The sequence below is a fragment of the Myotis nattereri genome, assembly GCF_964212035.1.
Source record: "Myotis nattereri genome assembly, chromosome: 6".
In the NCBI taxonomy this organism is placed as follows: domain Eukaryota; kingdom Metazoa; phylum Chordata; class Mammalia; order Chiroptera; family Vespertilionidae; genus Myotis; species Myotis nattereri.
The window spans coordinates 76,652,860-76,680,464 of record NC_138081.1 but is presented as its reverse complement, the minus strand read 5'-3'; the positions used below and the strand labels follow the sequence as shown (position 1 = coordinate 76,680,464).

The 27,605-nt window shown below is 39.4% G+C and overlaps 1 protein-coding gene across 1 annotated transcript in view; it reads right to left on the bottom strand.

The window, feature by feature from the left end:
- AHI1 (Abelson helper integration site 1) overlaps positions 1-27,605 on the bottom strand; it is a 163,571-nt gene that overhangs the window by 8,245 nt on the left and 127,721 nt on the right. The window contains exons 23-24 of the mRNA XM_081094098.1: positions 26,123-26,223; positions 5,019-5,074 (exon numbers count right to left, since the gene is read on the bottom strand). Coding sequence (XP_080950224.1) covers positions 5,019-5,074; positions 26,123-26,223 — 157 coding nt within the window. The remainder of the gene's footprint in view (positions 1-5,018; positions 5,075-26,122; positions 26,224-27,605) is intronic.

The following is a 27,605-nucleotide window of genomic DNA, read 5'->3' as shown; positions in this document are numbered from 1 at the left end:
AACCAGATTTGCTGAAAACAACCAAAAAAACTGGACAAAATACACAAACCAACAATTTTCAAGACACTAAATCAGAGACAACAAAGAATAGCGTTCCCCAAGATAGGGAAAATAAAGGAGATGAGCCCTACAATTGCCCAGTTGATCACATGTTTATCACATGTTTCCAGGCCATGGCACCGGGAGATGAAACCTGCATGGAGCCTGGTGACAACATGAGTAAGCGCTGACAGTTTGGGAAACTAAAGTGGGCAGAGCTCAAGAATGCCAGAGGACACAGGCTCATGGTGAGCAAACCTGAAGACCTACAGAGCACTGATGAGCGCATGTACTTAGAAAATTCAGGAGCAGGGCCTGTGCCCGCCAGCTGGCTTGGAGAGCCTCACCACTCAGAGGGCACTGGGAGAGGGATCGTGTCAGTAGTGAGGAATAGGTAGCCCTAGACTAAACATGGTTCCAGTCCCACCCTAAAAGCAAGACCTGAAAGGATTACACAGTTTTCAAGCAGCTTAACCACATTCCAGACAGAGCTCAAGAATATTTCCGGGAATACAAAAATATCTAGCAGCCAATGACAAAAATTTCAGTGTGTGGCATCCAATACAAATTTACCAGGAGTGGGGGGCAAAAAATAAGAAAATATAACCCATAATAAAATAACCCATAATATAACCCATAATAAAATATAACCCATAATAAAAATACCACAGGGAACTAACCCAGAAATGACACAGATGTGAGAATTATCAGACAAAGACATTATCACAGTTGTAATTGTATTCCACTTGCTCTAAAGGTAAAGTAGAAGCATGAAAGATATATAGAAGACCCAAAATGAATTTTCAGAGATGAAAATTAAAATGTCTGAGATGAAAAATATTCTGGATAAGATTAAAGGCAGAGAAGATATTGCAAGGAAAAGATTAAACAACTTGGAAGACATAGCAATAGAAACAATCCAAGATGAAACATAGACAAAAAAGAATTTAAAAAATAAACAAAGCATTAGTGAGCTGTGGGACATCTTTTTTTAAGATATGCTTTTATTGATTTTTTAGAGAGAGAGGAAGAGAGAGGGAGAGAGAAACATCAATTGGCTGCTTCCTGCATGCCCCCCACTGGGTACCGAGCCGCAACCCAGGCATGTGCTCGGACCAGGAATGGAACCAACAACCTTTTGGCACATGGGATGATGCTCAACCAACTGAGCCACACTGGTAACATGGGACATCTTCATATGGCTTAACATACATGTAACTGGAATCTTCAAAGAAGAGGAGAGAAACAATTGGGCACAGAAAAAAGAATAAGGCAAAAGAAAAAGTGGCCCTAAATGTTTCAAATTTGATGAAAAGTATAAACCTACAGAACCAAGCTCAACTAATCCCTAGCACAAGAAATACAAAGAAAATCACAACTAAGCACATCATAATTAAAGTGCCCAAAACTAGTGATAAAGAGACATCTTAAACATAGCCAAAGTGGGGGAAAACATGCTATGCAGAGGAACACAGATAAGCATAACAGTCTATTTCTTGCTGGTATCTTTCTAGTAACAGACAAACAAACAGCAAATCTTTCAACACAGAACTGTATACCAGATGAAAACAGCTTTCAAAAAGAAAGGTGAAATAGACCTTCTTAGACATGCAAAAATTAAAGGTATTCATTTTTAGCTAGCCAACACTACAAGATATATTAAAGGGAATTCTTTAGGCAAAAAAAAACAACCAAGCATGATAGTTGGAAATGTGAATCTACATAAAAGAATGAAAAACGTTGGAAATGTAACAAAATGGATGAGTATGAAAGACTTTAATATTTTTTATCTCTTCAAAAGATGGCAGTTTAAGAAAAAGAAAAATAACATTGCAGTGAGCGGCTTATAGCATGTATAGAAATAAAATATATGAATACAGCAATATATTGCCTTGTATAAAGAACTATGGGGAAATATGAGAAAACTGTCTCACCAAAAAAGAGAATATCAATAAAGAAATAGAATTTACAAAAGAAAGAACACCAAATCTGGGATGGGAATCATTCCCAATTCATTCATACCCTGATACCAAAACCAGCCTAAAACATAACAAGGAAAAAAAACTATAGACCTGTGCTTCTCATGAACAAAATCAAACAATTTTAAATAAAATTTCAGAAATCAAGCCAATTTATGCTAAGAATGAAAGTTGGTTTACTATTTAAATATCTATGTTATTTACCACATTAAAACATTAAAAAATGCATATGAGTATCTTAACATGCAGAAAAAGCATTTGACAAAAATCCAACATCCATTCCTGATACAAACTCTTGGAAAACTAGAAAATGGAGGAAACTACCTGAAAGGGCATTTATGAAAAAAGCTCTATAATAAAATCATAATTAATGGCAATAAAAAGAGAATGAATGCTTTCCCACTTATTTTCCATAAGGTCGGGAAGAAGAATGTCTACTCTCCCTGTACTTGGGTACAATGGACTCAGTTAAGTTAAAGAAATAGAGATGACCTTTAGGGTACATACTGGGCTATAAATAGTATTCACTAGCCTATGGTTTTCAAGTCATGAGAAATGTATCTTGATTCATCCTGATTCTAAGAAACTACGAGTACAGGGAAAGCCCAATGGCTTTAGATGAACTGGAGCATTTAGACATATCTGAACTTCTCATGAAAATTTAGTTTCAGGAGCTCCTCAAACACTATGTTCGAAAGGAGAAGCCAAGCTGCTCTGACAGTCTTGAGAAGCTGGGATGTTTGTGAGGCTTTTTGAACTTGAATCTGGAGAATATGGCAAGGATCCCTGTATCACCTGGAAACAGGTATCCAACGTAGTCAGAGTGACTACAGTCTTTCATTCACATATTAGGTAAAAAGTTTTAAAAACCTGTTCAAGGACACTGAGAGCACTGTTTCCATGATGTATTAAATGTGGTCATTTTTTTGGTTGTTGAAATAGAGTTTGTCCTTATTGTTCCAGTTATATTCTTAAAATATTTTTTATTGAGTTTTAGAAAGAGAGGAAGGGGGAGGGAGGGAGGGAGGGAGGGAGGGAGGGAGGGAGGGAGAGAGAGAGAGGGAGAGAGAGGAGAGATCCATGTGAGAGGAAAACATCAATTGGCTGCCTCCTGCCCACCCATTTTTGGGGATTGAGCCCAAAACCAATGTGCCCTGACTGGGAAATGAACCTGCAACCCATTCGGTGATGGGATGATGCTCGACCAACTGAGCCACCCTGGCCAGGGCCAGTCTATTTTTTCATATGTGTAATCTCTCGTGAAGTATAATCTCCTCAGGGTCAGTGACTGTATTATCAACTATTATATAAAATTTCAATTATTCAGAGACTGGAACTGAAAACATACTTGGCAGATAAAACAAAAAACCAGAAAGACCTGGGATGTGTTTGGACCTTTTGACAGATGAGAGGGAAAGCCTGGAAAGAATGAAAAGCACAGATGAGGAAAGAGAGGGCCTATGATCTGGTACCGGATCACAGCCTCTCAGACCTTGTTTCTCCTCATGGAAAAGAGGGTTCAGAATACTGGTCTGCATCTCTCCCAGGGCAGTGGGAGACTCAAATGTGATAATGTGCGTGACTGTGCTCTGAACTGATACAGGGCTATATATAGCGAATACATTTTCTCTGTCAAAAAGAAAAATTTTAAACTTACAGCAAAATGGTGTGTTACCAAGGAGCCTGACAACACTGAATATAGTTAAACACACACACACACACACACACACCTGGGAATCAGGAGACATAGGTCTTGGTCCTAGGCTGACATAAATGTGTCCTGTGCAATTTGCACAAGACCTTTCCTATTAGTTTTCTTGATTAAAAAACAAGGGATACAGAAAGAATTTCTAAGGCATCTTCTAGGTCATGATTCGGTGACTCTTTTAAATGCCATTTAAAACTCACGCTTATCTCTTGTCTGTAGACTGAAATATTATCTTGCAAAAGAATGCATGCTTTCATTTGATAATTCCTGTAAATTAGACTGTAATCTGAATCAGAATTTTTGAACCGGAAGACATTATTTTTCAAAATGTCAAAGCGTATAATAGGGTTAACTTGAAAAAGTATTTCCTTGAAGGAAACGCAGCAGGGATTATCTGTGTGCACGTGTGTAAGCATGCACTCATGTGTTATGGGGGTGATGGGAGGGCACAACAGATAGCTAATTTGTCCTAGGCATGTTTGAGGTATGTAATAGTTTGCTAGTAATGTGTGAGTATAAAGTTTGGGCTTAAAATTAGGTACAAAATAATCTGCCATGACAAAAATTGAGAAATATTTGGGGAATGTTTTGATGTAATTTTGTGAAGTTAAAAGAGGAATTTTCTATTTATGTATTAAGTGATTTAGCAAGTAACAAATAAAAATACGAAACTTCCTAGAGATCTTTTAAAATGAATACCTCAAAATAGATTGCTCAAATACATTAGACATTTGTAGAAAATGTACAATGCTAGTGTTCTGGGTACTACCTTTTTTCTTTAATGCCTAAAAATAGACATTTCATAATTTTTTTTTCACCACATAATCTACTTGTTTTCAGTTAATGTCATTTCAAAAGTTACTCAAACTAAGATAAATGACATGACAAAATGGGTCCACAGAAAGAAAACTTTAGTGTGATATTTTAATTTTATTTCTTACAACTTTTCATACACTTCCTCAACGTCCAATCATTAAAATATTCTCCTCAAAGCAGCTAAACTCTTTTATTTTATATTATTTTTAATTATTTTTTTTGTTAATCCTCACCCAAGGATATAGACTGCAACCAGGTATGTGCCTTTGAACCCATGACCCTTCAGTCCACAGGCCAATGCTCCACCCACTGAGCCAAACTGGCCAGGGCAACAGCTAAATAAACTCTTTTAAAAATTAATGATCTGAAACTTAACTAAGAGTGTGATGTTTTGAAAAGGAAAATGAGAAATTGTCCTTAATAAAAAATGACAACTATCTATCACGGTAAATTATTTAGGAAGAGAAGTTGCTTACTGTGCCATAGATTCTGAGCCACATCTGAAATCCTGAGACTTGTCCTTGCTGACTGACTATTGTAAAAGAAGAAGAAAACAAACAGTAAGTCAAAAATTAGAGAAGATGACCAGGTAATATTCACATGCTGAAAACCCACCAACTTGCTGAAGGAGGAGAGAGCATGCCAGGCTCTGAACACAACTATACCAACAGTTCTCTTAAGTGCTCTGTAAGGAAAGCCAGCTTACATGTGTGTGGCAAACAAAGTCCTATAGCATCAGCCTAAATTAATCTAGTAATACTAGATGGTTTGCTACTTAAGTTCATTGCATTTTGACTTCGTAATCTCTTCAGTATATTCTATATTTTCACAGTCTACTCAACTATATGTAAAATATTGAGAGTTCTTTCCCGCCTGTCCACACAACCTCTCAGACAGTTGTTTTGTGACTTCCATTCCTCTTCATGGATACCCTTGATTTGGAGAGGAAGGGATGAAGAGAGGAAGACGAGCAAAGCAAAAAGATGAATAAAGGGATGATAACCTAGAGACTCCTGCTTCCCCAAACCTCTCAATGTCTTACTGATGCTTTTAAATTTAGATGCAGCGAGACTTAAACATGAAAGGAATGATTAGTGGAATGATTTTAAGTGCTCTTACTGATTACATGGCGATTAACCAAGAAGAAAATAACTCATAAGTAGCTTTGTAAAAGAGAAATGGGCCATGCAAAGAACTCATCCAAATATTTCTTATACACTTAAAGAATGAGTGGAAAATTAAGTAAGTGTTCACTTAATGCTTGCTGTAACTAGCACACCAGCTTTAAACAAAGCAAATTTGATATAAAAACACTACAGCCCAATTTTTACATGCTGTTTATATAATCCTGATATCTCTACCTTTTCCATATAATTCAAATCCATAATTTGTTTTTTAAAAAAGAGAGAGAGAGAAAAACAACAACAACAACCAGGGTCGGTGGTTAAATTCTAGCCTTGGTTCTGTCATTAATCCTCTATGTGACTGAAGTAAGTCGCTTCTCTTTGGGGTCTGTTTTTTACTTGGAAATGGACAGCAGGGGCTCAGAATGGAAGCATGAACAATCACAACACCATTCTCTATTTTACAAATGAGCAAGTGGAGGCCCAGAGTCACCAAGGGTATAGAAGTTGCCTGAAGGTTACGATCCTGACTTTCAAAACGATTTAACAGCAAAACAATTTTTCAGTACAAATTTGTTTGGAAGCCTTGCATATAAACACTTAAAGGCAGAGGTACTCTAGGTAAAGCAAGGTTTGGTGGCCCGGACACCTTGCCCCCCAGCCCACCCTAGAGCCGAGGAATCGGGTTCTACAGAGAGTTCACAACTGGACTAGACAACTTCCTCAGGTCTCCTCTATTGCTCAAGTTCTGTTTCTAGGAGCACAGTTTTATGATTTTAAATAGTCATATAGATTTGATTCTTTGATCTTAAAATTTATTATAATGTGAGCTGTATTTGATGCTAAATCCTCCAATTACAATGCTTTCACTTAAGGACAAAATATTCCTCTGCATCAAGATGCAGTTTCCACAAATACACTAAAAGGTGAAGTCCTTCACTGTGATTCATGATTTGTAGTTTTGGATACTAATGTTACCCATTAAACAACCCATACTTGTGGAACACCACTCTACCAGTGAGGCACTGTGCTGGACACCAGGGATACAAAGCCGGGAGCCTCAAGGAGCTTGTACTCAAAAGGGACAGAAATGGATACAGCTAAGGAGGCAGAGGGAGATAGACGTTATGACAAAGGTGAACAGGAAATGTGTGGGGGAAAGAACACAAAGCTTGAATTGTAACAGGCTTTTAAGAAGAATTCAGCAGAAGGAGCATTTCGTTAGATCTTAAGGGATAAACTGAAATTCTGATAATTGGAGAAGCACCAAAAACGACATAGTTCAAGAAAATGGGGTGAGCAAAAGTTTGAGGGTTGTGTCTGCAGGGCAGCATACTCAGGAGCCTGTTTGGAGGATGAGGAAAAGTAGGTCAAAACTTCTACTGGGATCTCAAAAAAATTCACGAAATTTGGACTATGTGGACAAAGGTAGAGTCAACTAAGATTTCTGAGCTGGGAAGTCATGACTTGATTTCCATTTTAGGAAAGTCTCTCCAGCAGGCAGGTAAAAGGAACATTAAAGGCTGGAGCATGGAAGAATGAAGACTGCTGTAGGCAGGGATCAGGGGGCTGTTTCATAGCAATGCCCTTCCCAAGCTCTTCCCCTCCAAAAAAAACCTGGCATTCTTTATTGACTTCCACCCTTTATCCTTTTCATTCTTTACACTTCATTATTCCCATGGATTCAACAGCACATTTATGCTAATGACTTCCAATTCTATACGATGAACTCAGATCTCCTGTTTTCTTCATAATGATCTGGCAATCGCTGGTTTTCACCAAATCTTATAAACATAGTAGTTTTTCTAAAACAGCTGGATCCATAAATTTTCATCAAAAAGTGGCTTTTAAGTCTGAGTTCTCTTTTTCTTTTGGAAAGATATATATCTATCTTTTTGAGGCCCAGTGCATGAAATTTGTGCACAGGAGGGGGGAGGGGTCCCCTCAGCCCAACCTGCACCCTCTCCAATCTGGGAGCCCTCGGGGGATGTCCTACTGATGGCTTAGGCCTGATCCCCGTGGTTCTCTGCTCTCTGTGGACCTGCCTGCTTGACGCCACCACGGGCCCTGATGTCTGCTCGCTGCAGGGGACTGCTTGCCGCTCGCCCTTGCGGTGAGGGCTTAAAGGACTGGGGGACTCCGGTGGTGCTGAGGGGACTGGGCGCTGCCATCTTGTGGCTATGGGCGCCATAATCTTGGTTGCGAAGTGATGATCAATTTGCATATTCCATCTTTATTAGATAGGATTGATTTTTTGGAGGGGAAGGGAGAGGACTAAAGAGGTAGAAACATCAATAATAAGAGAGAATCATTGATTGGCTGTCTCCTGCACACCCCACACTGAGGATCGAGCCCGCAACCCAGGCATACTAGTATGCTCTGACCGGGAATCGAACCGTGACCTCCTGATTCCTAGGTTGATGCTCAACCACTGAGCCACTTCAGCCAGGATTAAGTCTGAGTTTCCAAATCTCTCCTGAGTCCCATAGAAGCCTTTAAGAGATTTGCAATTGGCTGCTGTACATATATATACTCAGACTTCATGTGTTCCATAAGTGAAATTCTTATTTTCTTATACATAAAGGTGTTCAAACTGGAAACCTAGATTTCTCCTTTTTCTGCATGTGGATTTAGTTACCAAATTCTAGTTTCTCAATGTTTGGCTTGGATTATTGCAATGGCCCTTCCTGCTCTTACTTCTTCTAGTACTGCTTTTTCCTAGTCTTTTCAGAGTTTCTAGAATGAGTTTTTGAAAGAACCAATTTGATGCCATCTTCCATGCTTTACATCAGTGGTTCCCAACCTTTTTTTGGCCATGCCCCACATAAGCATCTCTAAAATCCTGGTGCCCCCCTACCCCCCGTGACATACAAATCTTATTATTCAAAAGTGAACTTCTATTCATGTGGCGGAAGCCTAAAAGGCCATTAACTTGGTCTAAACAAGCTTCCAAAGAACATGGCATCCATGAAAGAGAAAAATAAAAGAATGAAAGGACAGTTAAAGTACTGAGGAAGTAATCACTAAGAAATTGTTTAAAAAAATAATAATATAAGTGCCCATCAACAGATGAATGGATTAGAAAACCGTGGTACATCTACACAATGGAATAATATGCTGATGTAAAAAAAGAAGGAATTCTTACCATTTGCCACAGCATGGGTGGAACTGGAGAGCATTATACTAAGTGAAATAAGCCAGTCAATGAAAGAAAAATACCCCATGATCTCACTCATATATGGATAATAAAGACCATTATAAACTGATGAACAAAAATAAATACAGAGGTAGAGCAGCATTGAACAGACTGTCAAACTACAGTGGGAAGGCCATGGAGGGTTGGGGGTGGTGGTAAGAGATCAACCGAAGGACTTATATGCATGCATATAAGCATAACCAATGGACACAAGACACTGGGGGGTAGGGGAGGTCGAGGGAAGGTCAAGGGGGAAAAAAAAGGAGACATATGTACTACTCTTGTAATACTTTAAGCAATAAAACAAAATTAAATAATAATATGAAGTGATATGAAAAAATAGCAAATAAAGTTTCAAAACATATCATAGAGAACTGAAATGCATAAATATACCACAATATGTATATAAACTGTACTAGTGGCCCGGTGCACAAAATTCGTGCACAGGGGAGGGTGTGTTCCTCAGCCTGGCTTGCACCCTCTCCAATTTGGGGCCCCTCGAAAAATATCCTGCCAGTTTACAGGGATCGGGCCTAAGTCAGCAGTCAGACATCCCTCTCGTAATCCGGGACTGCTGGCTCCTAACCGCTCACCTGCCTGCCTGCCTGATTGCCTCTAACCACTCTGCCTGCCTGCCTGCTTGCCCCCAAATGCCCCCCCGCCAGCCTGATCACTCCCAACTGCCCCCCCCCCCCCTTGCTGGCCTGCTCGCCCCTTCTTTCCTTCCCCACTGGCCTGCTCATCCCCAACCATCACCCTGCTGGCCTGCTCACTCCAAACTGCCCCCCTGCTGTCCTGATCACCTCCAACTGACCCCCACTGATGGCCTGCTTGCCCCCAACTGGCCCCTCTGCTGGTCTGCTTACCCCCAATGGCCCCACCCCCCACCAGCCTGATCACCCACAACTGCCCTCCCCTCTTGACCTCTAACCGCCTCTACCTCGGCCCCGCCACCATGGCTTTGTCCAGAAGAACATCTGGAAGGTCTCCTGGAAAGTCTCCCAGTCTAATTAGCATATTACTCTTTTATTAATATAGATACATTTGTCTGTAAATATGATTATGATTGCAGGTATGAGTAGGACCAGGTAAAATTTTATAGAATGGGCCTTTTATTACAGATGGTTTGCCATGTATGCATTTTTTCTAAAGAAGTAAAAATTACTTTAAAAAATGTTTCAGGAAGACTTTGAGAAATTTACAGTATCTGCTTTTCTTCCAAGAAAGTTGTCACTTTTATGCCAGAGTGAGAATTATTTGTATGCTTTGTATGTCAGCATTGGGCCTCTGTGACTGGGGGGCACTTGACTTGAGAGTAATGATCTTGCTCACTGGCTGGGAGGGAGGGTGTGTGGCAGAGGAGATAAATACTGAGTTCTGGATTATTCATAGATTGCTAACTTTCTGGATTGATTGCGCAAGCCCCTCCTTTTATTGATGTCCACCTTCTGTTGACAGACATCTACCCTGGGAGAGAAATGAGATGAAACTCTCTTTCTTGTCATTGTAAAAAGCATTTGAATTTCTAAGGTGTGATAAGGCCACCCAGCCATCCACAGTCAAGGTACACATTTTCATGGAGGATGTTCCCACTCTTGAATAAATTAAAACAATTTTTTTCTTTTAATTTAAACTTTCCTCTATAACTGTTTTCTTGTTACTTAAAAGATAGTTTTTTTTGAAACTGCTTCCAAAGCTTTTCAAGCTATATATGTCCTTAGAATTAATTTATAAATAAGAATTGAGCCCGGCGGGTGTGACTCAGTGGTTTAGCATTGACCTATGAACCTGAAGTCACAGTTTGATTCCAGGTCAGGCCACATGCTCGGATTGTGGGCTTGATCCCCAGTACAGGGGCGTGTAGGAGGCAGCCAATCAATGATTCTCTCTCATCATTGATGTTTCTATCTCTCTCCCGCTCCCTTCCTCTCTGAATCAGTAAGAATATATTTGAGAGAGAGAGAGAGAGAGAGAGAGAGAGAGAGAGAGAGAGAGAGAGGGAGAGAGAGAGGAGTATATATGTTTGTAAATAAGAAAACATGTATTTGATGCTCTTAGAAAGTCTTATTTTCTTTCATTAAAACTTGTGCAGTATAGGGAACTCCATAGATTCTCTTAATTTGAAGAAAGTTAGAGGGAAAGGTACTAATTCAGAGTTCCTTGGGAAAATGTGTCACTTATGTATTTTTTTATGTTTATTTTTTTAAGTCAAAAATTGAAATATTTTCTATTCAGAAAATATATTTTGATCTAAATATCTTCTGTAATTTTAACCCTAAAATATCAATTTAAATATTTTAAAAATGGTTTGGATGTTTGTTTTTTAAATAAGTTAGGTTACTGGAGTTCTACATGTTACTGGATCACCTAGGGGTAATTTTCTGATTGGAAAATTAAGAATTATAGTCAGAGGGGAGGACATGAGAATTTTTAAAGAACATATTCAATTTACTTTAGAAGCCGAATCTCTCTTATCATGTGACTTGTTTTGTATGTTTGTTAAACTACATTATCACATAAGCATTGTTGCTATTGGCACAGTGACAGTTGATTCAGGTCATCTGAATGTCCACTGTCTGTTTTAATTTGTATGTTCGTTTTGACTCTGTCACATGCTCAATCTTCAGTGGAAGTCATGAGAACCTATTATTTTTGCCTGCTCCCTACTTTACGTTGGAAATATTCTTTTTTACCCAGACGGACCTTGAGTTTGATGTAAGGCATTGTTTCCGTTGCCAACTTTTTTCTTCCTTGCCAAGTAAGAGAGTTGTGAACTCTTCAGTGATGCCTTCCCCAGGATATTTGCAGATGTGGTTGGGAAAAGTCATTTCATCCCCAACCTTTGCATGTCAGGTGCTGGGGTGCCCAGGTGCCGCCTCGCCTGCACCCGGGCTCCCTCTCTCCCCGATCGCCAGGGGATCACAGGCTGCAGGCTGGACGGCAACCCAGGACACCTGGAGGTCCGGGGATCATGCGGCCTGCGCCTGGGCTCCCACTCGTCCCCATCGCCATGGGGATCACGCGGCCTGTGCCCCCGCTCGCCCCCATCAACGCGGGGATCACATGGCCTGTGCCCAGGCTCCCGCTCGCCCCCATCGCCGTGGGGATCATGCGGCCTGTGCCCGGGCTCCCTCTCACCCCCATCGCCGCGGGAATCACGTGGCCTGTGCCCCCGCTCGCTCCCATCGCCGAGGGGATCATGAAGCCGGCTTGCGCCTGGGCTCCTGCTCGCCCCCATCGCCGCGGGGATCATGCAGCCAGCCTGCGCCCGGGCTCCAGCTTGCACCGATCGCCGTCGGAATCATGCGGCCACAGGCCAGACCTGCTTTCTGACGGCTGCCTTTGCCCCCCCCGCCCCACGCCTCCCCCAGCTCTTGCCTGCTGCCTGGGTTTCCGATCACCATTGTTCCGTCCTTCCCCTTTCACCTCCCATCATTGCAGGATATGCAAATTAACCACCATCTTTGTTGGCAATTAATTTGCATATCGCCCCGATTAGCCCATGGGAAGCGTGTCGGAGGTATGGTTAATTACCATGTTTGTCTATTATTAGATAGGCTATAAGGCCCCTTGAACCATAATGCAAAATTCATTGTTATAACTCATTCTTGAATTGCTCCCCATAAAAATCAAATTGCACCCCTGTGGGGCATGCGTCCCATGAAGGGAACCACTGCTTTACATCCTTTGTTATCTCCCTACTGACCTTTAGGATAAAACCCAGCTCTTAAACATGCCATACAAGAACCTTCCTGATTCTATCTACTTACTTGTTGAGGTTCAGCTCTGTTTTTAATTTTGCATCCTAAGCTCCAGCCGTGATGAAATATTTGTGGTGGCCCAAGTGTATAAAGCCTTACAATATATCTACTCAGCCTCAAATGCACTTTCTCCTACAAAGCTCAATTTAGAAATGAACTTCTCTGGAAAGCCTTTGCTGAATTCATTATGCTTAGGTCAGGGACCATTTCTATTTATTCCCCTAGCATTTAATATAGAACTCTATCAGAACACTTCTATTATACTGTAAACCCCTCTTGCGGGGGTCCAACCCCAGCAGGTCCAGGGGTTCCCAAAGGCGTAGACGGAGTCGGCGAAGAAGGAAGGACACGGAGACAGTGTTCAGTTGATCAGCAGCCTAGCCAGGATCTCCAGCCAGGATCTCCAGCCAAGTTCTGGTCTGGATCTCCAGAGAGGTTCTGCTTCGGATCTCCAGCCAGGTTCTGTGTCCATGTTCTCTTGCTAGGTTCTCCAGGTTCTCCAGCCAGGTTCTGTAGCCATGTTCCCTTGCTAGGTTCTCCAGCCAGGTTCTGTCCAGGTTCTCCAGCCAGGTTCAGTCACCAGATTCTAGTCAGGTTCTCTTGCCAATTTCTGTAGTCAGGTTCAGTCCAGGATCTTTTGCCATGTTCTCTCCAGCGAAGTTCTTCTGTCTCTAGGTTCTGTGTAGGTTCTGTCTTCCTGGTTCTGTCTCCTAAGTTCTGTGTTCTTACATCTGTATATTTATACCAGTTGATTCCAATCCTATCAATCTCTATTCCAAAGGTTAGGGCGTTTCTTATCTCCATTCCAGGGAGTAAAGATTATGTAGCTTAAGCATGATTGTTCGTAGTTAAAGTGATTAATTACCTGCCTGGCACTTAGCTAAGAGGTTTTATTCCCTCCCTAACTTCAGGGGAAAATCCCTACCTGGGGAAACAACCTTTCTCAGAGACCTTGGTTAAAACACATAGTGCCAAGAAGGTGAGCAAACATATTAAGAACAGTATGCCATATATGCCAGGTCCCTTGAAACAGCAAGGATGGACTGGCTCCCGGCACCCTCTGATGTTTGACTATCTACCTCCTCTTTTGAGAGAGAATTACAGAATTACAGAAATACAGAGAAGGCAGGCATGAGAAGCTGAGGCAATTAACGTTGAATATCTTCTCTTCAAGAAAGCATGGAGACAAAGTCAAGTAGGAGTGACAGCTTAAGAGCTTGAGAAAGGTGGACATTATTTTGATCAGCCAGGCACTGTAAGGAATGGGATAGGGAGTCAATCAGGAAGAACAATGAATGAATGGTCAAGACCATGGGCTTCATTAAACCTGGAATCAGAAATAGATGCAGACAACCAATACAATTATGTGACTTTCTTCAGCAATGATAAAATTCCAGAGTAGAAGTGAGAAAAATGGATAACTGGTTTACCCTCAGGCCTGGGGACTGATAAGACAGGTGTGCAAAGTCACACACACCAAGCACAATGTACGCATCTGGCATCAAACAGATAAATAATTGCTTCCATGCATTTATTTCCTGGCATTTATCCCATCAGCATCGCCATTGCCTGGTGGGGAAGACAAGCCACCAAGAGGTTTATTGTGAACTCAGACATGAGGTCCCGGGATGTGACTGGAAGAACCTTATGACATTAGTTGGGCCGGAAGAAAATTGCTTTGAGATGCGAAACCACGGAAGCCCCGGATCCCGTGGCCCCGCGTTGTAGTGAGATGCTGCTCGGACGGAAGGACCCGCTGGGATAGGACTATCCCAGACCTATTGGTCAGAGAAAACCTCTTAGGTCGGCCCTGGCCAGTGTCGCTCAGTGGACAGAGCATCAGCCTGCGGACTGAAAGGTCCCAGGTTAGATTCCAGCCAAGGGCACAAGACCGCGTTGCGGGCTCCATCCCCAGTGGGGGCAGTGCAAGAGCCATTGATCAGTGATTCTCTCGGATCATTGATGTTTCTCCCTCTCCCTCTCTCTCTGAAATCAATAAAAATATATGTTTAAAAAAATACGTATATCTAAATGACCTGGATTGGGGAGAGTAAAAACTGATTGATAACCAAGAAAGCAGGAAACATCAGAATAGCCCCCCCTTTTTTCTTTTAAAAAAAAGGAATGTTTTTATTGATTTTAGAGAGAGAAGAAAGAAGAGAGGGAGAGAGAGAGAAGTGTTGTTTGGCAGCCTCCTGCACACCCCCACTAGGAATTGAGCCCACAGCCTTGGCATGTGCACTGAACAGGAATTGAACCAGTGACCTCTCAGTGTATGCGATGATATTCAACCAACTTAGCCACATTGGGTAGACCCAGCCCCTTTTGAATTCCTGCACACTAAAGAATCATCTGGATCACCCAATTCATCTTTTAGGCAGAACTATTCCCTAGAGATGGGAGATTAGGGAAGAAACCTGGAGACACTGGAGGAGAGCTGGCAGTTTTACGAAGTCCACTGTCACCCTCTGTGCACTGCTGAACATCTGCCTGTGTGCAACTCTATCACTGCTCATGTCCCCGACAGGGTTCAGGTCTGACCTCAGTACAGTTGCGCCTATTGGTTTACCCGATCCTTTATTCAGTAAACATTTATTTATACCTGCTTTGCACCTGATGCTGGTAATTCAATTTTGAACAAAACAGCACCTGTCTTCAAGGAACTTTTAGCCCTTTTACTTCTATCCAAAAAGAAAGAAAGGAATAGAAGAAAAAAGTCATATGCATGAGCCATGAGAGAAGCAGTAAGAGATGCTTTTCCTTTTGACCTAATTTCCTTTACCTAATCTTTTCCTTCTTCAATTTTCATTATACTTACAGTCTGTCAGCAGTCCAATCTAAATGATTCCTTATTCCTCATCATCTCAGTATGTGTACATGTGTGTCTGTCTATCTATCCATCCATCTACCTACCTATTTATATTAAACAAAATTGTTTGACCATGTGGCTTTTAAATTTGTTCTTCGGTTGCCATCTTCACAGGTTTATATCCATCATGTATATCTAAGCACAAACCATTTTGTTTTATAATATTTATAACATATACACTTAGCAGCTATAACAGATTAAATAATTATACATGGGATTTGTGGTAATTAAAAAAGTTGCAATAAAAAAACCTTATTCCTGCCTGAGAGTTTAAGGACGGGGTAATGTGTAGCCTTCCTGATCTCGGGGGAATGCTTCCCCAGTGTAAGGTGCACCAATGTGTAAGAGGCTGCTGAAGCGCACCCACAGTAACGGGGAAGCAGAAATAGGGGTAAAAAGAAAGAAAAGACTCAAGTACAACAAAGCTCAGTAAAACAGGGATAAAAGCAAACCTGTTGTACTGTGTTGAATGAGATCTTTTATGGTATGTGTGGATAAAAGAGACACTTAAGTAAAAAAGGTTCTTCTCTTTTTATGTCAACCAAAGGAGAACGATATTAAAACTAGAGGCCATTATGACACTGTCATTGTGACTGCTAAGTAATAACAAGAACATTAGCATACAGTTCATTTTCAATGGCCTATGGGAAGAGTAGCTTAATTTATCAAGCAAAGGAAACAAATGGTAGTCAAGAGCTATCTAAATTTAATTGAGAGACATTTTTATATAAACTCTTCAGGTTGAATCTCACACAGCTGGCTGGATACATCTCTACGTAAATCTGTTGTTTTAAAGGAGGGCAGTCTATAGCTGCATTACAAATATTTACATATTTGCCAGTAATGAAAAACATGAAAGCAAAATTTCATGAACAGGGTCTTAAAATAAGGAAAATTTTTATTTAAGAAAAACATATATTCACACACAATATTATATACTTTAAAAAAATTAAAATAGAACAGTTCTCAATGGTGTGTGTGTGTGTGTGTGTGTGTGTGTGTGTGTGTGTGTCAGAGAGAGATTCTGAAAATTTGGCAATGTCTGGGGGACACTTTTCATTATTATATCTGGAGGGTGTTAGTGTTTCTGGCACCTAATGGGTAGAGGCAGGGATGCTGCTAAACATCCTATAATGCACATTCCCCCCAAAACAAAGAATTATCTAGCCCCAAATGCCAATAGTGCCAAGGTTGAGAAACCCTAGAGTGCTTGACAGAACAAGAGGGCAGCAGATTAGGGTGTCCAGGAACTTCTGAAAAAAGGTCATGCTGATTGTGGAATCAGAAGACAGGGTGACTGATAAGCATCAATTCTGCCATTATTTAAAACAGTGGTTCTCAACCTTCCTAATGCCGTGACCCTTAATACAGTTCCTCATGTTTTGGTGACCCCCAACCATAAAATTATTTTCGTTGCTACTTCATAACTGTAATTTTGCTACTGTTATGAATCATAATGTAAATATCTGATATGCAGGATATATTTTCATTGCTACATATTGAACATAATTAAAGCATAGTGATTAATCACAAAAACAATATGTAATTATATATGTGTTTTCCGATGGTCTTAGGCGACCCCTGTGAAAGGGTCATTCGACCCCAAAGGGGTCGCTACCCACAGGTTGAGAACCACTGATCTAAAAGGACAGTTTACAACTAGGAATGATTGGTTGGAAGCTCTCCCAATAACATCTTTCACATTTTAGATCTGGGATAGATTGAGAGGATATTACTCATATTTAAGTTAACCTTTGAAAATATAATCACGAAAAGCAAACACTGTATCATTTTATCAAACAACCCTTACTGTCAGAAGGGTAGTACTGGGCCAAGTAGAACATTGGTTTGATGTAGCACAACATTACTTATTTTATACTTTTTATACATCATTATTCAAAGAATAAAATCTATATTTGACTTCTCAGAAGAAATGTCCTACAAATACTTTTCAGTGGTTTATTGGAACAATTATGAATTCTTTATTGAGAATTTATATTATTCTCTAAACTGAGTTTTCATGGAAAGTGTAAGAAAATTAGAGGCTGGATGGACTCAGCTTCAAATCAGCTGAATAATCAGTGGGTTGCTAAAATTGAAAACAATTTCTCCCTTTTATTTTGTAAAAATATTAAGTAACTGAAGTTAGAAAAACATCAAGGAAATGATACATACCTAGTTTTGGGATGGAGACTGAAGAGGTATTCTCTCACAGTCTATTTATTTCAGAACCACTGGCAGTAATCTAGCTCCTACCCACAGATTAGGTAAATTGAAAAAACAAGCAGCCTGGAAGGAGGGTTATTCAGTTTGTTGAGGGTAATGGGGCTCTGAAAACTTGGAGGGGAATTGCCCAAAGTAGCAAGGAAACTGGGGGAAGAGACAAAGCAGGGGCGGAAGTACACATGCCAAATACAATGGCCAAGGCAAAGGTATAAAGAAGAGAATAAGTAGCAGAATTGGTCCCCAGACCTTTAAGAAAGTCAAGACCTAATGAGTTCCTTTCAGGGTAAGAGAGATTGTGAAGGCTTTTAAAGTTCCCTTTAGTAACATGGCCAGTGAGGCTCAATATTTGAGCATCAACTCATGAACCCAGAGGTCATGGTTTGATTCCCCATCAGGGCGCATGCCTGGGTTGCGGGCTTGGTCCCCAGGAGGGGGTATGTAGGAGGCAGCTGACTGATGTTGATGGTTCTCTCTCATTGATGTTTCTATCTCTCTCCTATTCTCTGAAATCAATAATTTTTTTTTTAAAAGTTCCTCTGTGTAGAGCAGTAAGAGACTCTACTGTTGCAATCTCTGGTGTGAGGTGACTCACACTGGCTCTGCTGTCACATCACTGGAGTCCCGCACACTTTCTTTGTGGGACAAATATTTTTCAAATGTAAATGACATTTTTTGAAAGCAATATTTTTTCCTCAAAATATTTATGTTATTGAAACAAATTATGGGGGAAAAGAAATACATACCAGTGTTGCCTATACTGAGACTCTTCATGGATACAAATAAATTCTTTAGTTTTACTTATAAGATTTTGATTTTGTTCTCTTTGGATAAAGAAAAAACATTTAATTATTCCTGAAATTTAAAAGCAAATCCAAGCATAGATTAATTTTATCTATTTAATATATCACATAACTGCATTTTCTTTGATAAACAAAATTACTAAACTAAAAAAGATATAAATTGATACAGGAAGGAGGCAATGCTAATTATGATTGCATTTTCAATGATTCAGTGTACATTAACTAACTTCTAGGTATTTGGAAGAACTATTTTGCCATACCAAAAAAACCACTGTCTACTATAAATTTGTTGTTGGATTTAACACAGTAATAAAATCATATTACTCCTCTGGTTAAAAATAATTTAGATGAACTCCTGGTACAAGGAACAGTAGATGGAAAAAACATTTTTTCCTATATGAAGTGATTTTTTAAGATAGTGAAATATAGCACAATTAATCCAGGCTTTAATAAACTGTCTACTTTTGCGATGAAGAGGGCAGATGAAAATTAGATATTTTGTGAACACATACATGCTTACTGTTTTTCTGAGATATTGACAGAATTGTCAATGTAAAGTTTTGTGTGCGTGTGTGTTTGGCTGGAAGCAAAACCACCATTGTTATCTGATCCTTTTGGGTTCTTTCCTCTTGTTCTGTACTAGACAAAAAAGCAGCTGGCCCTTAATAAGTGGAATATGCACGTTGGTTTAGGAACCAGCTCTCTTTTGAATTGACCCAGCCTGCTCTCACTGACTACATGCTAAATAAAAAACTGAAAATAATTAAAACTCTTGCCACATGAAGAGATGAGTTATAATGGATATTTTTATAGTTCCCTTAGAATAGCAAAACTAATAACTATTATTCATTTAGTGAGTTTTTAGATAGACATAAGCAAAAATATCATAGCAATTTCTCCACATTCACATATATAATCCTGTGCATAATTATTACTATATGTTGGTATTAAAAAAACATGACTTGTTTTTGTCAATGTTTAAACATTTATAGAAGATAGAGGGTAATTTTCTTCTTGGGTTTTTAAAAAATATGTTTTTATTGATTTTAGAGAGAGAGGAATGGAGAGGGAGAGAGAAACATCAATCAGCTGCCTCTTGCATGTCCCTACCGGGATCAAGCCAGAAACTGGGGCAACGCAGGCATGTGCCCTGACTGGGAACTGAACTGGTGACCTCTCAGTGCATGGGATCACACTTGATCAATTGAGCCACGTTGCCAGGGCTGGGTTTTGTTTTTATAACAATAAAAAAAGGAAACCAAGTGTTTTCAGAAACTAAAAAAAACACCTGGGCATTTTAGGAATAAAAAAAAAGAAAGAAAATTGCCATTTTAGTATTTAAAACTGTTAAACATAATTGTCTGTGCTAATAAGAAAAGATATCCAAGCTATATTCTGAAAGATAATCATCAGAATATTAAGTATAATTCTAGTTTCATTAAAACATAGACATGAATAAAGACATGTATATTTACATGTGCAGAGAACGTTTTAAACAGGAAATGCAAGTTATAATGAATGAATTTTAGGACAGAGTTTTATTTTTTATTTAAAGTATTCTTTATTGGCTGAATTTTTAAAACTATGAGCATATATTATTTTAATAGAGCAAACTAAAATAATTATATTTAAAAAAAGGAACTTAACAACTTCCCTCCCCAAATAAATGAATGATATAGGTATAGCAAATGATATAGGATAGCAAAAAGTAAAAAGCCTAAAAAAAATGTCCTCCTCAAAAAACCAACAGAAAACCCCCACAAAGTTGTTAGCATGATATATATTTGTTAAAGCTATCCTCCCAGATCGCACAGTCTTCCTCCTATTAGCTCCCAATTCACAGCGCAGTATGGTACAAATGTTCTGGAGTGAGCCTGAGGACAAGTCTCCTGCCCCTATGTCCCTGTGGTAGAGATAGTGACTGATTCGTTTGGGGGTTCTCTAGCCTATGGTGGAGAATCACTAACTCAAGCCTGTCCCCTCCCTCTGTAGTGGGAGAGCAAATGCTTCCACCACCCACTAACATTTCAATGAACCAGATGAAATGTTGGAAGGGACCTGGCACATTTAGCAACAGAACAGGTGTGTTCCACTTGGAAGAACTTAATAAGATCCAGCAGCTGCCAAGCTATTAAAAGGTATAATTTTACTGCTCATTCTGTAGTTTGAACAGAAATAATTTAAAAAGAAAGAAAACAATTCAGGAGGCTTCTTTCCTTTTTTCCTTAAAAGGTATAAAGACTAAAATTCTAAAGATGTCCACATGAAGAAGGGTACAATGAAACAAACATAACACAGGGATGTAAAACACCAATGTTACACAAAACGTGGCTAGCTGTCCAGGTGACAGCTGTCGGTGACTCGGTGGTGGAGGGAACAGGGCTGGCCTGAGAACATGGGGCCAAGCTGCTAATTAGGAGTGGTGTTTGGAATGTGACTCTTACAACCCTCTTGGATCTCGATTTCCTCATCTATAAAATGAAGGGAGTTGACTAGAATCACTGGGGATGATCTTGAAGTTCCTTCTATGTTACCGGTTTTCTAATTCTATGAACTTAGGACCCTCCTCCACTTCTAGTCACTTTTCAGAGACAACTTTTCATGTTCTTTTTGTAAAATATATCTTACGTATGATAATAAAAATAAAACTTACATATGAAATTAAATATCTGATAGAATTTGTGGTAGGTTTATAAGGCAGGATCTTGATAAGATCAAACCATATAAATTCTGATAAAGAAACTAAACTGAAGACATGCAACTGTGCCAGGTGCTGAGGAAGCCCAGTTACACATTTCTCAAGGGCTGGCTGTTTGCGTCATCACTCAGAGCGTACCTGAGACATTTTGAATACCTGGGACAACATTACCAGTTCTTAGGACTTCTTTTTACATAAGTGTAGGTCATTCTTTATACTTTTCCCCACAGGGAAGTAAAACATTGTCAAACTATCAAGTGGTAAATTCCTAAGAGGAAAAATATATGTAGGAGTCTATTATAATGCATGGATTCAGACAAAGCAGACCAAATCAACAAAAGAAATTATGTATCTTAAATGTTAAAGTCCAATCTGAGTTCCATCTCCTCCATGATAACCTTTCTACGCCCTTGTCCAAATGGATTCCTATCTCTGCAACTCCCTTGCATTAGCTGTTTTATGTTTTTCTTCGAGATCTATTAGAATCAGGGTTTGGACAGCAGTCGGTTAGCCTGAAGCATTCCTCAAGAGTTAAGAAGAATTAGTCTGCAGTGATATGGATATAAAGGTGTATTTTAAGCATGAAGATCAGTCTGCGAGAGGAAAAGGAACACACTACTATGATGCAGTGAGTTCTAAGTAGAGGACTGGCATAGGCAGTGAGAACTGCGAGTCTTGGAAGCAGGTGAGAGGTCTCTATCATGGCAACACAGGAGCATCAGGAAGAGGAAAGGGCAGTGCCAACTTCACAGGCAGCCAGTAAGAGTTCCTTATATCTCCTCTGGCTGAGTCAGAATTAGTTCAAGGCTATTGGCCAGGAACACACAGAGGTGGGGATTAGGTGACCCCAATGTCAAAAATCAGCACGATACAGCACCAGGGATACTGGTAAGCCACTGCACATGAAGACTATATCTACAGCCCTAGCTGGTCTGGCTCAGAGGACAGAGCTTTGAACTGTGGACCGAAAGGTCCTGGGTTTGATTCCGGTCAAGGGCACGTACCTCAGCTGCAGGCTCCTCCCTGGCTGGGCCCTGGTTGGGCACATGCAGGAGGCAACCAATTGATGTGTCTCTCTCACATCGATGTTTCTCTCTGTCTTTCCCTCTCTCTTCCACTCTCCCTAAAAATCAATGGAAAAATATCCTCGGGTGAGGATTAACAAAACAAACAAACAAACTAGAGACTGTATCTATCATAGCCTCTCACGCAGTTCCTGACATAGACTACAAATACCATTGGCTGTCTTGATGACTATGCCAATGTTACAAATGTTTTGAAAGTTTATATTATCATCTTCCTAAATCCTTAAATCTGGTGAATTCCAAACAGTGGATAATATTACACATGTAGCATTTGACCATAGTCAAATTCCTTGCCAGTCCTTTCAACATGTATCCCAGGCTGTCAGAGGCAACCATCATCATATATCCTTGCTGTATGTGAAACTGGCTTTTTATTGAGAAACCATTTTTCTTTCAGTTCCGTACAGGATAGGCTGTTCATTCTCACATAATCCAACCATGAACCACAGGGACTTGGAGTTAGCACTGGCCTCTTAGCTCTCTGTTGCTGATTTCAGGCTATTATACATTCAAAGCACTAAATACCTGGCCATAATATCCTCTATTTTTGAAGTTGTTACCCTCAGACATTGTGATTGTGGTCACTCTAATAATGGTTATTAATGTTGGCTGCACATTAAAATAACCTGGAAAGCGTTTGAAATCCACCCAGACTAATTAAACTGATTTGTGGGTGTGAGGACAAGCACCAGCATTTTTATTTTATTTTATTTCTTAGGCGATTTCAATGTAAAACCAAGGTTGAGACATCTGCTCTACCACAAGAATTAAGAACTTCAACTATTGGTTCACCCCAACTCTTGCAATCATTCTGGAATTTTAATATCAAAGAGAAAATCTATGCAACACTTGGTCTTCATTCCTTGGGTAGGTCCTTCAATCTGACTTCAACTCTTACATTCAACTCCATGAATTTATCATAACCTTGAGCTGCTTAACATCTGAAATACTAATTAAGCAAGTTTCTTGATTTACAGGCCATAGTTCCAGGTTAATGCCTTTCTGCATGACACTATGCCTCCACCTGGGCATGGGTAGTTTATGGCAACCTTGCAGAGAACCCTGCTTTCTAAGTTGGCCAGTCTCCTGATTCCACATCCTTTCCAATCTGGCTGATCTTCCATAATGTGTGAATTCAGCGACTCTCTACCCAATGATATCAAGTCTCTAATCCTCTTGGCCTCTATCACACCCACAACTCCAATTATATATCAAACCAGATTTGTCTTCTCCACACCTATGTCCTAGATGTGGAGCACTACTGAAGAAAACCATCCAACTACATAAAATTATGTTCCCTACATTTTCATGGTATTCAAACAGCAGCTCTCAGAACTACTCAGAAATCTCTTTATATGTCCCAAATGGTCTCCTGCTCCTACTGTCCTCAAGGTATTCTAACAGTCACTATTCTTCTTCCTACCTCACACCTTTTGCCCTCACATTTGAAGTGAACCTTCATTTCTGTTTTTGAGAACAAAAAGACATTCTTAATTTCTAGACTCCCACTTTATTAACTTATCTGCATCCTCATTTATATTTATCTGTCTCAGAGGGGTACTGCTCTAAGGCAATATTAATCTATCAACCAGTCTTTCCAATAAAAACCTCCTGCTTTCTCCAAAATCCATGCATGCTTTCTTTATCTACCTTGAACCTGATCATGTCCATTGGCTTTGTCTTCTTAGAACATAATTCTATGTGTCACTCCAATATTTAAAAAGTCATTTCTGGAACCGGTCTCCCTCCAGTCACTGCTTGACTTCTTTTAAGTGAAGCTCTGGGAAGACTTCCATGTGTTCTCTTGCTGAGTCCACATTCTACTCTTTAATACGTGTCATACTATTGATATGTAGAGGTGCCAAGGTCCTCTTCATTATCAAATGCTTAGACAACCTCAGTGATCGGCCATTTCTCATACTACTGACTATATACTCTCCTTGAACCTCTCTTCTCTCTGGCTTCCATGGCACTTTTTTTTTTTTTTTTCCTGGATCTTTCCTTCCCCTTTGGCTATTATTTCTTAATCTTCTTTTCCTTTGCTTGTCCCTTAAATACTAGTGTTCAATTGGAATTCTGTCCTTAGATTTTTCTCTTAGAAGTCTACAGTGTCTATTCTATCTCCTTCATTATGAGCTTCAACTCTACTGATGCAATACAATGAATACACTAGCTCCTTCCCCGTTTTATTTTGAAGCCCTACCTTCTCTCAAATTCCAGTTCTGAATTTCTGGCTCCTTAGTGAATATTTGCACCTGGGAGCACTATAAAGACTATTAACAAATCAAGGTATCTAAAATTGAACTCATTACATCCTACTCCCTACCATTCCTTGTTTCTATCTCCCCAGATCTTCCTTATTCTTTTATTATTTCTGTGGTACCACTATCCATTTACTTATATAATAAGCCAGGGCCCTCAGCACAATTCTTAGATTCCAATATCACTAATCACATCCAATCAATTACAAAATCCTGTGAATTATACACTTCCCTTCTATCCCCACTAGCTCAGGCTTTTATACTTTATTTTGAACTTACTTTCTTGTCCTAGGTCTTAGCTACCTCTAATTCAATCACCATGCTGCCACTAGAATATTTTTAACATGCAGATCTGTATATGACACTTCCTGGATTCCCTTCTCCAGGGGATCCTCTTTGCCTGAAGAATACTATCTAAGCATCTCAGCAGAGTATACTGGGCTCCTGCATTTCTTCTGTCCTTCTCTCCATTTGGCCCTATACTCCAGAAAATAATTATACTTTATCACACCTTACTCAAGTTGTTCCCTCTGCTGGAATGCTTTTTCTAAGATCATCTACGTAGCACATTTTTTTTCATCCTATAAGCCTCAGCTCAAGCATGACCTCCTTGGGGAACTCGTCCTGGACTCCCCAGGCAGATTTAGAGGGTGTCTTGCTGTGTGTTCTCAATACACTGTGCACATATCTTCACTATAGTTCCTACCATATCCTGTTGCAATTGTCTACTTGTAGGTGTCTCACCCACCAGCCTCAAGGGCAAGTGCTTTGTCTACTCAATCTTGTATCAGTGAGCACTAATGCTCAGCATAGAAATAAGTACTCAATAAATATAGGCTGAATGACTAATGATACATGATAGGTTCAACTGTTTAAAAACTCTATACCCTACTACTTCATGTTATTAAGAAGTGAAGTTATTCCATCTAAAGCAAAAGCTAATGTCACAGAATAAAATAAGTTCAATAAGTAAAATATGCGATATGGCACATTGCTTATTAAACTTTGCATCAAAGTATTACTAATATCAGAAGAATACTGACTGAGGGATTTGAAGGCCTAAGCTAAAAAACACGACATTTTTCTGGCTGATAATCTATCCATACTCATTTCAATCTGAAAATATTTTAAATTTCTATCAAGTAAAAGGAATGCCCCAGGAAGATAGGACATCTTTATTCTGAGGGCCCCAATGACCTTTAGCACACATGTGTACCCGTCAGGTGGGGCTAATAACAGGGTTAGGATCGTCATTACAGAAACGAGTATAGGATGGAAATAGCATCACACTTGAGGTCACAAGTTCTACTCTGGATCCTTGTCCCAATACTTGGACTGTGACTTGAGGTCTACTTTAATCTCTGGGTCTCCTCAGTTTCCTTATCTAGAAAATGGCTACAGTAATATTTGCCTCACATATTTCATAATATTGGTGCCATTATTAAAAGAAATAATAATGTAATTAATAAAGGATATAAGCATGAAAGATAAAGTAATATTTTATCCAGAGAGAGTGAAAATCAAAGTACATATGCTATACATTTTCTTGAAAACATTTACCTTTTGAGAAGATAAAGAAGGTTTTTCCATTTTGGTTTTTTCCTTGGGGGTTAAAGGAGGGGATCGTTCCTTAATCTCTGGAGGCAGTTCTCGGTACAGTGCTGGAATTGAAAAAGAAATTTAGGCAATCAAATTGAGAAGCATTATTTCATGGGGGAAAAAACAACAGTGGGAGCAGATAGAAAGCCAAAGAATTGGGTGTAAAAATAAGCTACCTGACACTTACTGTTAAGGCGAATGGAAATCTTACACATTAATTATCAAAAAAACTTAACTTATAATTGTAAAGTTTTGATAAGCAGGATTTCTGAAATGTAGAAGGTGTCATTTTCACTTACTATGTGGTCATGCAGATGCTTATTTCATTTTATCTTAATATATATTAATCAGGAACCTGCTATATGCAAGGTACTGATGGAAGAGATACCAAGATGATCAAAACAGTCTTTGCTCTCAAGGAGCATACAATCTGGTCAGAGATGTAAGTTCACAAGGAACTGTAATATAAAAATAGAATGTGACATTACTTAAGAGAGAATAACAAAGACAAACTCTGATGTGGGGATGGTAGATGCTTAATGGAAGAAACAGTAGGTGTGTCAGATTCTGAAGAATGGGTAGGATTTTGTCAGGTAGAGGTGTGGAAAAAGGATAATTTGGGAAGATGGTATGAAATAGATAAGCATGGGGCAAGGACTATACACAATACTGAATCTATTCAGAGAGCTGAATCTGAAGTTCTTATAATGTAAAATTATAATCTACATATTCTAGTTAGTCTACACACAGTGCAGAATCTAAAAAGTCAGGTGGGAACTTTAAAGGGCTAGAAAGAAAATCTATCTTGGTTAAATGACTTAACAACTTTGAATTGAGAGAAATTGTTCAAATACACCTAATCAAAATTCTAAGATTATGAGCTGTATTAACTAGGTTTGTGTATGGGTTGATTCATTATTGGCTTTCTTCATCTCTTATTGGAAAAGATGTGATTAAGGAAAGCTGATCATGCTTTTCTTCCAGTGGCTTAAGATACAAAGGGAGGAAATCTTTATAAAATGGGATATTTTATTATAGTCTTCTATTGTAGTTCTTTAGTGGACCTGGCTCTTAATTTAACAGTTGATACAGATTCTATTCAGATATGTACGTCCTTGTATATTTGGCCTTGGATCAAGATAAAGGACTTCTACTATTTTTAGAGTGAAATATGCTGTTGACTAATTTTTTCTCTAATGTTAAAACAGTCTCTCTGCATCTGTTAAGATTTTTTAAAATTCAGGTAAAAAGTAGGATAAAAGGAGAGAAAAAAAGTCCCCAGTGAAGTGAGAATTCAATTATATTCTCAGGTATATGAGGATTTATTCTGTTTGTTCTGGCATTTACAAGGCTTTTCCCACAGCAATAACTAATGCCAAAATAAAATATCAATTACTTTGGGATATAAGGAATTATGACAGTTGAAGAATAGTCACTACAAGTG